Source organism: Xyrauchen texanus, chromosome 29 (assembly GCF_025860055.1).
Source record: "Xyrauchen texanus isolate HMW12.3.18 chromosome 29, RBS_HiC_50CHRs, whole genome shotgun sequence".
Lineage (NCBI taxonomy): Eukaryota > Metazoa > Chordata > Actinopteri > Cypriniformes > Catostomidae > Xyrauchen > Xyrauchen texanus.
The window spans coordinates 13082565-13095585 of NC_068304.1; the positions used below are offsets into that span (position 1 = coordinate 13082565).

The 13021-nt window shown below is 38.1% G+C and overlaps 1 protein-coding gene across 3 annotated transcripts in view; it reads right to left on the reverse strand.

The window, feature by feature from the left end:
• LOC127622886 (spectrin beta chain, non-erythrocytic 4-like) overlaps window positions 1–13021 on the reverse strand; it is a 119587-nt gene that overhangs the window by 3175 nt on the left and 103391 nt on the right. The window contains exons 28-35 of one of the 3 annotated variants that reach the window (XM_052097019.1): window positions 10051–10225; window positions 9836–9920; window positions 7833–8029; window positions 6849–7642; window positions 5865–5925; window positions 5518–5777; window positions 4425–4595; window positions 6–48 (exon numbers count right to left, since the gene is read on the reverse strand). In XM_052097019.1, the coding sequence (XP_051952979.1) occupies window positions 6–48; window positions 4425–4595; window positions 5518–5777; window positions 5865–5925; window positions 6849–7642; window positions 7833–8029; window positions 9836–9920; window positions 10051–10225 (1786 nt within the window). Of the gene's footprint in view, window positions 1–5; window positions 49–4424; window positions 4596–5517; window positions 5778–5864; window positions 5926–6848; window positions 7643–7832; window positions 8030–9835; window positions 9921–10050; window positions 10238–13021 lie in introns of all 3 variants that reach the window. The other 2 variants (XM_052097018.1, XM_052097017.1) reach the window with 2 other exon arrangements.

Genomic DNA, 13021 nt, shown 5'->3' on the forward strand with positions numbered 1-13021 from the left:
CTCACCTCATCTTTAGCATGGAACAGAAACTCACTTCCATCTTTAGTTCTGAAATTATAAAGTTAAAAGAATTGTATGAAATGAGAACTGTACTAACCAGTAGGAATGCCGTGTGCATGTCAAAATTTGTGTGCTGATACCATATCAGAATATTTAGGGAACACTTTACAATAAGGTTCCATTTGTTACCATTAATTAACAACATTAGTTAACATGAACTAACAATAAACAATACTTTTAAAGCATTTGTTAATCTTAGTTAATATTCATTACAGCATATACTAATACATTTTTTTAAATCAAAAGAACAAATGAACTAACAATGAACAATTGTATTTATTATTAAAGGAATAGTTCACCCAAAAATGAAAATTGTCTCATCATTTACTCACCCCGATGTCATCCCAGATGTGTATGACTATCTTTCTTCAGCAGAACACAAATTAAGATTTTTAGAAGATAGAGTTCTGTCAGTTCCTTATAATGCAAGTGAATGTGTGCCATTCTAAAAGTCACATTTAGACAGTCACACATCTGGGATGGCATCAGGGTAAGTGAATAATGAGAGAATTTTCATTTTTGGGTGAACTATTCCATTAACATTAGCACATTAATAAACGCTGTAAAAAATATATTGTTCATTGTTCATGATACCTAATGCATTAACCCTAATCTTCTGTTGGGATGTTTTTGACCCCTTATGAAATTTCCTTCTATAAAAAATATGGTTCCCTTCATCTCAGTGGGATGATGTTTGGTAACTTTTCCTACATTTATTGTCTATACACACACAAAAACGGTGTTCGTGTCAAACTTGACCCTTTATTGGAAATGATGATGGTGAGATGATAGAACCATGCATTTTTAAAAGAAATTGTCAAATAAAATATATAAATCTGCCACAATGCAGAACACACACACAGAAATGAAAGGGTGATACTACAACACACCTACAATGCATAATGCACATGCTCTCACACACACACACACACACACACACACACACACACACACACACACACACACACACATGTTGTGTTTCCATGTTTTATGGGGACTTTCCATAGACATAATGGTTTTTATACTGTACAAACTTTATATTCTATCCCCTAAACCTAACCCTACCCCTAAACCTAACCCTCACAGAAAACGTTCTGCATTTTTACATTTTCAAAAAACATAATTTAGTATGATTTATAAGCTGTTTTCCTCATGGGGACTGACAAAATGTCCCCACAAGGTCAAAAATTTCGGGTTTTACTATCCTTATGGGGACATTTGGTCCCCACACAGTGATAAATACACGCTCACACACACACACACACACACACACACACAAACAGAAATGACAGGGTGAGATATTACACATCCACATTGACAACACACAGAGAAATTAAAGGGTGATACATTACACATTCACAATGAAGAACACACACTTTATTGCTGTTGGTTTTATTGACATTTTTATTAAATTATTCTACTGATTGTTTCAAATAAATTATAGGTAACTAAATTCTAATGTGTTATAACTGCAAAGTAATCTGCCCCCAATGCATAACAATATGTCCCTGAATAAAATTGTTACTATTAGTGTAAAATTCAATTTATAATTTTCTTATTTTATATAAAAATTAATGGTGCTGTTTAGTAATTTGGAAAGAAAAAAAATTATTATAATAATAATAGTTAACTTTAAAGTATTGAAGTTAGTGATATGACATTTGTTAAAAACGATTTGATAATTTTGGTACAAATTACACTCTTAAAGAGAGTGGGGGTCAAAAATGAACAGAATACAAGGTTTAACTAATGTTAATGAATAGAACTTTATTGTAAAGTGTTACCAATATTTATAACAACATCTGCCAATACCGATAGTTTGGTGGTTCTGCTTTTTTTTACGCTACCTTGTTTCAAACTTGAAAAAAATCATAATAACTTTATTCTATGTGTCTACATATTCTCATGTTTCAGAGTAAATGATCTCAGCTATAAACTAAACACTGAAACAAAAAGCATATTATTAACTTGCATTTACATTATTAACTCACAGTAACTGAATTCTGAATAGCCTCCTCTCAGGGTCACATTAAAGGTGCACTCAGTAATTATCCTCATTAAAAAAGTTCAACTCCTGAAGACATTAATTATAATTTTGCAATATATGTAGGAAATCATGACCACTCACATTAAAGTGACACCAGTCATATCAGTAAATGTATAAAAGCTTATTTATTCTACACAGAGAGGGTCCCCTCATGGGGGCTGTCATGTTAGGATCACATGACCAGCCGAATACTACTCGCTTAATCTCAGTAACCGCCCTTTTATTGGACACTTTCACCCAGGGATTTAATTAATCATGGCTGACTGTGAATACTACATTTCTACAATGGCATCTGAAACTGAAAACTATTGACATTAAATGATGCTGCATCCAAGCCGCTAGGTGTCAGTGTAAGTCCAAGATGACACAAAGACAAACATTACTGAGTGCACCTTTAAATTGACATGATTTTTTCATTTTCTGCATGTTCTTAACTCACAATAACTGAATTCTGAATGATGAAGCTTTTCCCATTTTAGCTGTAACAAACTCGTCATATTCCTTGCCATGTTTAGCTTTAAAGCGAGTAATTAAATTACCATAGTTGCTAAAAGTTTTAACGGTAGTTCCACCTCATGAAATTCTAGCTTTGCAAAGTTTACAAATGGCAACCATACAGTCATTTTTACCCAATTCATAGTAATTCCTCACAAGAGAAATTTTCATTCACAAACAGCAAGATGTGTAGGCTAACTGTCCGACTCGTTTTCTTGCCCTCTTTTGATTTAAAGTAAATAATCTGCTTTGGCTAATCATCTGATGTCCGATAGTACAGATAATTGCTGTTATCGGCCTAATCATCGGTAAATCACTTACAGTGCATATAAAAAGTCTACACACCCCTGTTAAAATGCCAGGTTCTTGTGATGTAAAAGAATGAGACAAAGATAAATCATGTCAGAACTTTTTCGACCTTTAATGTGACCTATAATGTGAACAATTCAATTGAAAAACAAAATGAAATCTTTGAGGAAAAAAAACTCACAATAACCTGGTTGCATAAGTGTGCACACCCTTAAACTAATACTATGTTGCCTGGTATTTGGAACTGTTCATAATTCCCTCCACCCTGACTAAGGTCTGAAGCTGAAGAAAAACAGCCCCAAAGCATGATGCTGCCACCACCATGCTTCACTGTGGGTATTGTGTTCTTTGAGTGATTTGAGTGATGTGCAGTGTTGTTTTTGCGCCAAATATACCTTTTGGAATTATGGCCAAAAAGTTCAATCTTGGATTCATCAGACCAGAACACATTTTCCCACGTGCATTTGGGAAACTGGATGTTTTTCTTTGTAAGAAAAGGCTTATGTCTTGCCACCCTACCCCATAGCCCATTCATATGAAGAATATGGGAGATTGTTGTCACATGTAGCACACAGCCAGTACTTGCCAGAAATTCCTGCAGTTCCTTTAATGTAGCTGTAGGCCTCTTGGAAGCCTCCCTGACCAGTTTTCTTGTCGTATTTTCATCAATTTTGGAGGGACGTCCAGTTCTTGGTAATGTCTCTGTTGTGCCATATTTTCTCCACTTGATGATGACTGTCTTCACTGTGTTCCATGGTATATCTAATGCTTTGGAAATTCTTTTGTACCCTTCTCCTGACTGATATCCTTCAACAATGAGATCCCTCTGATGCTTTGGAAGCTCTCTGCGGACCATGGCTTTTGCTCTGAGATGCAACTAAGAACATGTCAGGGAAATCCTACTAGAACAGCTGAACTTTATTTGTGATTAATCCGAGTCACTTTAAATGATGGCAGGCGTGTAATGATTTCTATTTATCATAAGTTTGAATGTGATAGAGGGTGTGCACACTTATGCAACCAGGTAATTGTAAGGTTTTTACCATTTTCAGTTTTCAGATTTCAGTTTTTCAATTGAATTGTTCACATTATAGGTCACATTAAAAGTGGACAAAGTTCTGACATGATTTATCTTTGTCTCATTATTTTACATCACAAAAACCTGGCATTTTAACAGGGGTGTGTAGACTTTTTATATCCACTGTATAATCAGTTATAGTGAGAGACAGTGCAGTGCATTCAGATAACCACATAAGGCTTGATGATATAGCTACGAAAGTTATACCTCAAAGTTTAAATCAGAAATGCTATTAAAACACTCATCTTAACACTCTAATACTCGCATGTTATTTTTGCATCACAAATTATAATAAAATTATGTGGTCTTTAGGAAACTTAATGGCCAAAAAAAAGAAGCACATTAAATTCACAGCAGTATTTACACTGTTGCTTAATTTTTTATCGTCAATAAAATCATATTTTCGTTATATCAGCCAGCCATACAGCCACGTACTTGAGTGTGAAGACATTCTTCTTCTTCTTATATCCATTGTTGATATCACAGGCACAACAGCTCAGGTTGATAAGTGGCTCATTGTTGTAAGGTGTGGTGGTGTTCTTCGCATCTTTATAGAAGCCTAGCTCACCTTTATTCAACACACAATACAGGTTCACCCAAGATCTGCTGTAATATGGGAGAGAAAACAGAAGATTTGTCCATTAGGGTCCAGATGACACCATTCTCTGACTTACTACTCACCAACTGAGTCTGGGATGACCAGCCCTTGAGACTGAGCAAGACCAAACTGCTAAAGTGATCATTCCAATACCTTTACAAAGAGATGGACAGTCCATGGCTTACCTTTGTAGAGAGTGAGAGTAACAGCCAATGGCAAAGAGAGCACAAGAAAGAAGAGAGATTTTGGTTAATAAGATATACAGTTGCATTAATATGGCTACAGTGGACAGGCAGTTACTAAGCAAATTGTGTGCAAATACATGCGATAACAGATATACAGCCATTCATTTGAGATACTTAAACTGCATGAATTGACTTGTGACTTGAGAAATGGGCTGCAGAGGTAGGCCATCTGGTCCCTTAATAAAATGGCTGAATAATGCTGAGCTGTGAATGGGGTGAAGGCTTCATACCTTGCTAGCCATGGCTTCAGAAACCCAGCATCTGTTGGTCTTCTGGCACGGCAACATCCATAAACCAGGCTGATTTTAGTGTTACCATGCAAGTGGCAAGCAGTGCTTACAGCTAGCTACTTTCTGTAATTTTGGGATATCAAACTTCTAATCAACAAATGGCAGCCAAACAGCTGCTTCTTTATTTAACTTCAGGAAACATTTTGAAGCTTGTAAAGCATTCAAGTGTTTTCCAGTTTGACAAGAAACTTGGTTAAAGAAGATAAGAGCTAGCTTTTGTATAAAAATGTTTGGTGCTCTTAAGCATCAGAACAATGCTAATAATAACATTAGCATAGCTTTGAATAGCCAATCATACTTCCAATCATACAACCTTTGATTGGGATATTTGGTTTGGCTGTTTCCATGCTAATTCCAAGCCAAGTGTCTATAATATTAAGACCACAAAGCCCCACCTGTTTGAACTCTTCTTCTGGCCTTCAATGTCTATTTTGCGGAAGAGGAAACCTTCTTGCTGGGCCGTGTGGGTAGGCGGCAGTGGCACCGGTGGGCTGCTCTGGGCCGGTGCAGACCTTGTGCCGCATGTTTCTCCAGCTGTTGTCTCCTTGGGTCGTGGTCTTCTTCTTGGTTTGGGTCTATCCCTGGCTCGAGGCCGGTCTGGTCTAGAAGTCTTTTCAGGAAGACCATTGGGTAGAAGTGGAATCTCTCCTCGGGCCTGAATTAAAAATATACAACATGTATGTGACCTTCATTTTGAAGTTTTGTTAGAAAACAAATAAAAGACATTAGATTGTCCACACACCTGTGCTGCTTCTCTTTCTTGCAGCTGCTCCACAATCTCAGCTAGCGTGGACCTTTTGTCCCTGCCAATATAAAGGTGTTATTTGAAACCTGCAAATCATGCTTTATTTCCACAAGTAAAGAATGTACTGTAACTTCAGGGTTTGAAAGTCAACATGAAACATTGTTTACAATCCATTATCTGTATTCTGTAATGCATTGTATTGCAGCACTTGATTTTATTAGGAATTTTTGGGATTGTGAAAAGTGGGTGTTTCATCCCATAATGGTGCAAGAACTGAATGTGAGTTTGTAGTCAATTGTATGAAGGAAGACAATTTTGTACCATGAATTAGGCTATATGTATTAGAGCTTCTACCTGCTGAGAACTTAGATGGTGACTGGGACAGGAAGGCTGAAGGTCAAGTTTATCCTGACATCCAATGGTAGCACTTCTTTTTCAGATCGAAATTTTTTTTTTTAACATAAATGTTTAAGATAATGAAATTACTGAGTTTACTAATGGCAATGCTTTTGAGAAGCTGCATTACGTAGCAACATTAGCCTTAAACCATGCCTAAATAGCTATTTGACTATTAGTGACAATTATTTACCCCCCCATGCAGGAAAAATAGGCGCTTCACCACCATCGGGCTGAGTGGTTCTCGTTGTGGAACCGCGCTGTTCCATACTAATTTGGGCTCGTTGGCTTGGTTATGGTTTCTTTTTCCACTGCGGTGCTGTGAAATCATTTGAATGCACTGACTGGGCAAGTGACCAATCACAAGTCACCATGTCACTACAGGTGTTTCACCAACATGGCTCTCTATCCTGAGCACAGTTAGCTAAATGGAACCATTCCTCACTGTGCTCAAGAACCAGTCTGCATAATGGTGGAAAAGTAAGCCAAAGTGGTCTTGTATGGAATTCACATTTTTTTGCCCCAGGAAAGCAACCATATGTACAAAACTATGGTTTGTTTCCAGTCACAAATGCGGTCACTCACCCGCCTCCGGAGCGTCTGTCTGACTGCTCCTTGGCCTCCTGCTCGCTGCTCTCCTGTCTCTCCAGTCTGTGTCTGTCCCTGCGTCGGACCTCATGTCCCTCCTGCTCACTAGACGTCTGTCTCTCCAACCTCCTCTCTGTCCTCTCAGATCTTTCCCTCCACACCTCCCGAGGAAGCTCATCCCTGCGTGCCTGAATCAGCTGTTCTGTGGATAGCTGCCTCTCCAATCTCGACTCCCTTGGTGGTGGATGTTGCTCCACCACAAGCTCGGAACGACTGCTCCCACTCCCTCCTGCCCCACTATTAAGGCGCTCCCTTCCTCCACCTGGTTCTTGAAGCACCACCTCCACCATTACATTCTCCTGATACTGCTCCCTCTCTCTCTCCAAAATGGGGCACACCACTTCATGCATGTGTTCGACCTTCTGCTGTGGGGCTTGAGCTTTGAATTCAGCCCGCATCTGGGTGACCTTGTGCTCCATAGCAGTCCCCAATCCTGCAGCCACACCAACAATCCCAGCATTCCTGGCTCCCTGAATGCGATACGTAGCAGCTACATTCATGATGGGTGTGTAACTGGCCACAGTGGAACCCAGTCTGCGGGCCACTGAAGAAGGAGATGGCTGAGGAGTGATGCGCTCCACCCGTGCATCACCCTGCTCATAGATGGTCTGTCTTACTAGAGAGGAAGGGCTACTATGGCCAGGGGAAGAGTCTTGAGGGTCCAAGAAAACCTTCCGTCCCAGCAAGGGAGTTGGAGGAAGCTTACTCTGCTCTGCCTTTATCTTCTCCACCTACATCAGTGATGAACAAAAAGTATAGTCTAGACTTTATAACAATATACAGCTTTTTCCAGCCAATTTTATATATGTACATATATACTGAATGTACTGTATGTTTTTTTGGCCACTGATTGTATGCATATTTGGCTTTAGAATTATTTAGAATTGACGTATAAAATTGTGTTTAGTTGGCTGGTGTTACCGTGGTGAGACGGCGTAGGGAGCTGAAGCGTTCTTCCCATGTGGCAGCAGCTTTGCGGAAGGCTTCATGTCTGCGAATGAGCTGCTCCACCTCATCCACACTGCCGCCCAGTTCTTTACTACTGATAAAGGGCTCTTGAGCAGTGAGCCAGGCCTCTGCTACCACTGCTTCCTGAGCAAACTGATGCACCTCCAACACTGAGAGGAAGAGACAGATAGTAAGATGTGGGAGTGCAGATTGCACACAATGTCATCATAAATTCTTTAAACTAATTAACATACAAACTTCATTTTAAAACCTAGTGAACTGCCTTGCTGCCAAAATAGGCAGCTAACCAAAGATGAAGGCTGTCAAATAAAAATTTGAAATTAAAATATTTGTCAAATTTAAGATACAAACGCACATTTGAATGCTAAAACTGTGCATTTGAATTATGTATGTGTTCCAAGCACTGACAATGACTTTAGATCAGTTGTGTTAAAAAAAGGCTAGATGCAGCACAACAAATACAGTTTTACAGAATGCAGGTGTCTCAAGACTTGTTTTGGCGAAACGGTCAAAAACGTCCATCTAGGACAGGGGTGCCCAATACGTCGATCGCGATCTACCAGTCGATCGTAAAGGCAATGCTGGTAGATCGCACAAAATTTAAATGTACTTTCGTTAAATTTTTATAAAAATAAATATAATGTCTTTCCTTCTTTTAGTTTCTGTCTGACTTGCACTTGACGAGTAAATATTGACCAGGTGAGATTTCTGTTTATTCAGTTGCCATGACAACTAGGTTTGAGCATACGCGTCTTCCAAGGGCTTCTGAGAACAGAGCGCGAAATTGCGATGCTAGCAGTGTTTGAGACCTGCTACCAGCAGCTACAGCCTGGATTATGCAAAACTGTCTGATTCCATTCAGTGCAAGTCATCAGAATAAGGTAAATGCCCTGGCTATTGTAATCTATTGTGCTGTAGGTGTTTTGGATTTAGTTTTAAACTGAATGATATCAACATTGAACATTATGATATATTTTTTTATTAAATAGAAGATGAATTCCATGTAGGGATACATGCAGTAGTCCCAACAAGCATTTTCTTTTTTTTAATGAAACTGTGTTTTTTTTAGTTGGTAGATCTTATTCAGTTGGTCATTTTATTTAGCATGTATCTTTTAAACCATTTGTCCAAGAAACAAAATAGTTCTTGTAATTAAGTTCCTCCTTATGAATGGACTGATTAAATTAAAACACTGCCATTTTTTAACTTTGCCCGATTTGCCTAAACATTGTCTCAAAATAGTCTCCAGACTGATCCGCACAGAATGAATGATTCCGAATTTGTTAACACAAATTGAACATGGTCAACATAAAACAGGATGTGAGGCTATATCTTGGCAATGGATTGTCATATTGAAACGAAACTTGGTATGCTTCATCAGGACCATGATCTCAAGAGACATGCAAAGTTTGGTGACAGACCCATCTATGAGTCAAGAAATTTAACTTTTGAACCGTATGTCCTAAAATCACGATTTTGATGAGGATTTCAAGGATTGAAAAAGTAATGAGATCTGTTAAGTGGCAGTTTTAAACTTTAAGGTAGTACTACTGTATACAGTACAGTACAAAAGTTTGGAAGAATGTACAGATTTTGCTGTTTCGGAAGGAAATTGGTACTTTAATTCACTAAATTGGCATTAGACTGATCACAAAGTATAGTCAGGACATTAACGATGTAAAAAACAGCACCATCACGATTTGAAAAAATAAATTTATAATATGCATATTTATGTCTTTTTCTTGAGCTCACAGTAAATAATTCTGTGATTGATGTATCGTGAAGGATAATGTGATTCCGCATTAGAATTCGGCATCAGGGTATCTTAGATGGCAGCATAACTTTGCTACTAGCTCATAAAATACTCTCCATGTAGGCAGTTCACTAGGTTAGGATATCTTTTCCTTTATTTTCTTCTTCTTTTCTTTTGTCTCCATTAATCTCAATTCACTCACTTTGCTGCAGCTCTTCCCAGTGTTTGTCCCATTTCTCAGTGAGCTCTATCTGCTTGGCCAAAACCTTCTCCAACTTGTCTTTGATCTGAAACAGTCAACCACAGGTTCACACAGCTCAGGTACAACACAGTAGAACTTAATATAAGCATAACTTAGGCTCATTTAAAATGTGGCAAGAGTTCTAGAACAGGATGTTAGTGGTTTTTCTTGGTCACCTCTTCTGATGCAGGGTTACGGGCAGCCAGTAAGGTCTTTCCCATCTCAATACAATGTATGATGCTCTTGTTGCGGGCCTCCACCTCACTCTTGAGGCTCTGGTGATAGTTCATCAGGACCTCCACAGATGACACATCCCTGCAAGCACCAGAGAGCCCATATTCCATTAAAGCTCTGTGGAAAGAGCTGACATTGAGAGGAGAGAGTTACTTGTGGAAGAATACATGGGCCAAGCCTACCTACAGAAGTAAACCACAACAGAAGGCCATTTTGGTATCATGTAGAGTTCTCGTAATGCCTTCTAAGCTTTTGCAATATTACAGGTTCTTAACACAGATTCTTTAGCTTTGTCAATACATAAACCATGTATAATGCTAAATATTTTGAACTGTTGCTCCAAACACACTATAGCTCTGTTCCAAAACCTGAGCTGCCTATCTAGTCAACATTATAGTGCATCATATTTACATAAATATATACCAAGTCTACCATGCACTTTGCGTAAAATCTGCTATATGTGTTGTGTGCCTACGTGAGTTTCTACCCAAGTAAAGTGTTCAAATCAGTCACTTATTAGGTTTCATTTCAGTTAGAATGATGCCTTAGGGCCCGTTCCAACTGAATGCATTCTTGTGCAAAAAAAAGCTAGATGCAGCGAAACAAATTCAACTTCAGAGGTGTCCCGAAACATGCTTTTAAAAGTTCACATTCTTTTAATTTGAAACTGGGATTAAATTTTAAATCGAACCATTGACTTCTAAAAATCTGGCATTCCGTGCGTGTTGCTGAAAAAAGGCAAGGCGCGGCGGCACAGAGATCAAAGATGTAAAAAAGTGTTTGGTGTGAACAGCCTCTTAATGTACATTTACTAGTTTTTGGAACAGATCTATGGTGTTCTTAACAGAATTCACGATAATACACATACAGAGCTATTAATAGCAGTATGATGTGTAATTCATAATTGTAGTTCATGCACTTACCGAGTTATCACATATTTGCGGTAACGGAATGCCTATTGTACACTCCAGTGGCCACAGTGGCTATTGTCCAGCTGATCTGACATAGACCTTCATGTAGAGTTGGGGTACTTGAGTTTGGACTCGGACTCGAGTCCGAGTCACGAGGCCAATTTTAAGGGATGCATTTTTACTCGGACTTGACTCGTACTCGAGCATTTGGGACTCTTTGGTATTTTGTCCCCAAATTTTGTCCAGCCGAGTCCATGACATTTGAGATGCAATGAAATAATACAAAAATAAATAAAAAACTTAATGAAATTAATGAACACATCTCTGTCTGCATGCAGCTGTATTAGCCATTGAAGTCATAGACATAGCCAGAGTTGTTTCACTGTGTTTAAGCAAACATGCACACACACATACACACGTGCACAGGCACACTCATCAGTCAACCAATACACTTCAATGTTACTACAGAGACTACATCGACTATAGAGGTGGCTGGCATGACAAAAACATAAAGACGGGTATGTATCCAATGTAATAGAAACTAAACAAGGCATTTTCACACGGCACGGGACCTGACAACCGGTAAAATTGCATTTGGCATTTGTGCAGCCAAGACGGTGCTCTTTTTGACTTAATTGAGTCAAGTCACCCACATCATGTCTCTCACAGTTTACTAAAAACAGCATATAGAATAAAAATACATTAAAATAGTATTAATATTGGATATTAAGGCGTAATGTATCACACATGAAGGCTTCTGTAGTCTCTTGTGGTCCACACCGTGATGTCAGCTTGAACTGGTCCATAATAGCTTGATGAATTAACTGTGTAACTTTTAAAATAATCGGGAAAAAGAGTTATTGCTAAAGCAGACAGCAACTCTAAACAGATAAACAGCACCTATTTATTATTGATTGAATATTTTCAAAGCATTGATGAGCTGCTTAAAATACATTCTTTTACAGCATTTGTCCACCATTCACAACATTCAATCACGCACAATAAAATATTAGGATATTTTGGGAAGTGAAATATTTTGATTATAGACTATAAAATAACTGTATTATCCGATGAAGCTCAATGAAATTTTCTTCGGTTGGTCAGACTAACGCGGCTGCCACTCAAGCAAATATCAATTATTATAATTTTTTTAATCTTCTGTGGCAGCTGCTGCGAGATGCACATGGACACATCAGAGATTTAGGTACACGAGCAGCATGCAGAACTGCCCTGCATTGTGCAGTGTCCCGCAAATTAACTAGAACATCATGTCTGTGATGACACGGCCCTAAAATTATCAGTGATTTTTTCCAGTGTTTTTGGATTTAGCATTTGCAGTCAAATCGTGAGACGTAACTTGTCAGCAAGTGCTAATTACTAATGTGTTGACTCATTTTTATGTACTGTATATTTCAGTCAAATCAGTCGTCAGACAGAGAAAAAAGATTCAGAAAGAAATCTCAGTATTGACTATTAGATAGGGATAGTTTTATATAAAATTTAATTAAATTGACAAATTGAAAATGAAGTAGAAATAAAAACTAAATAAAAATTTGAACCATAATAACGTTGGTTGTAATGACTAACACAGCTTTCACTTTCTTTAGTTTATGCTTGAGAGGAGGAAAAAGAAACAAATAATTGAAATGTCAACAGAATGCAATAAGAATTGTGTTGAAGGACAGTTTTGTCTTCATACACTTAAAGCATTTACTTTCATTCTGAAACCACTATGAAGTCTGTTCTACAGGATACCAATCATAAAATGTGCATTTGCAACAGCGGTGTTTTTGTTACATTTATATTGACAAACTGTTTTTCTTAGTTGTGCAGTTTAAAATAAGCTTAAAATATTGATGTTGAGTTTACAGTTACAATTTTGCTTTGTTTTAAAAAAAAAAAATTCCTCCCAAATTTGAAATGCCCAATTCCCAATGCGATCTAAGTCGTCGTGGTGATGTAGTGACACGACTCAATCCAGGTGGTGGAGTACGAATCTCAG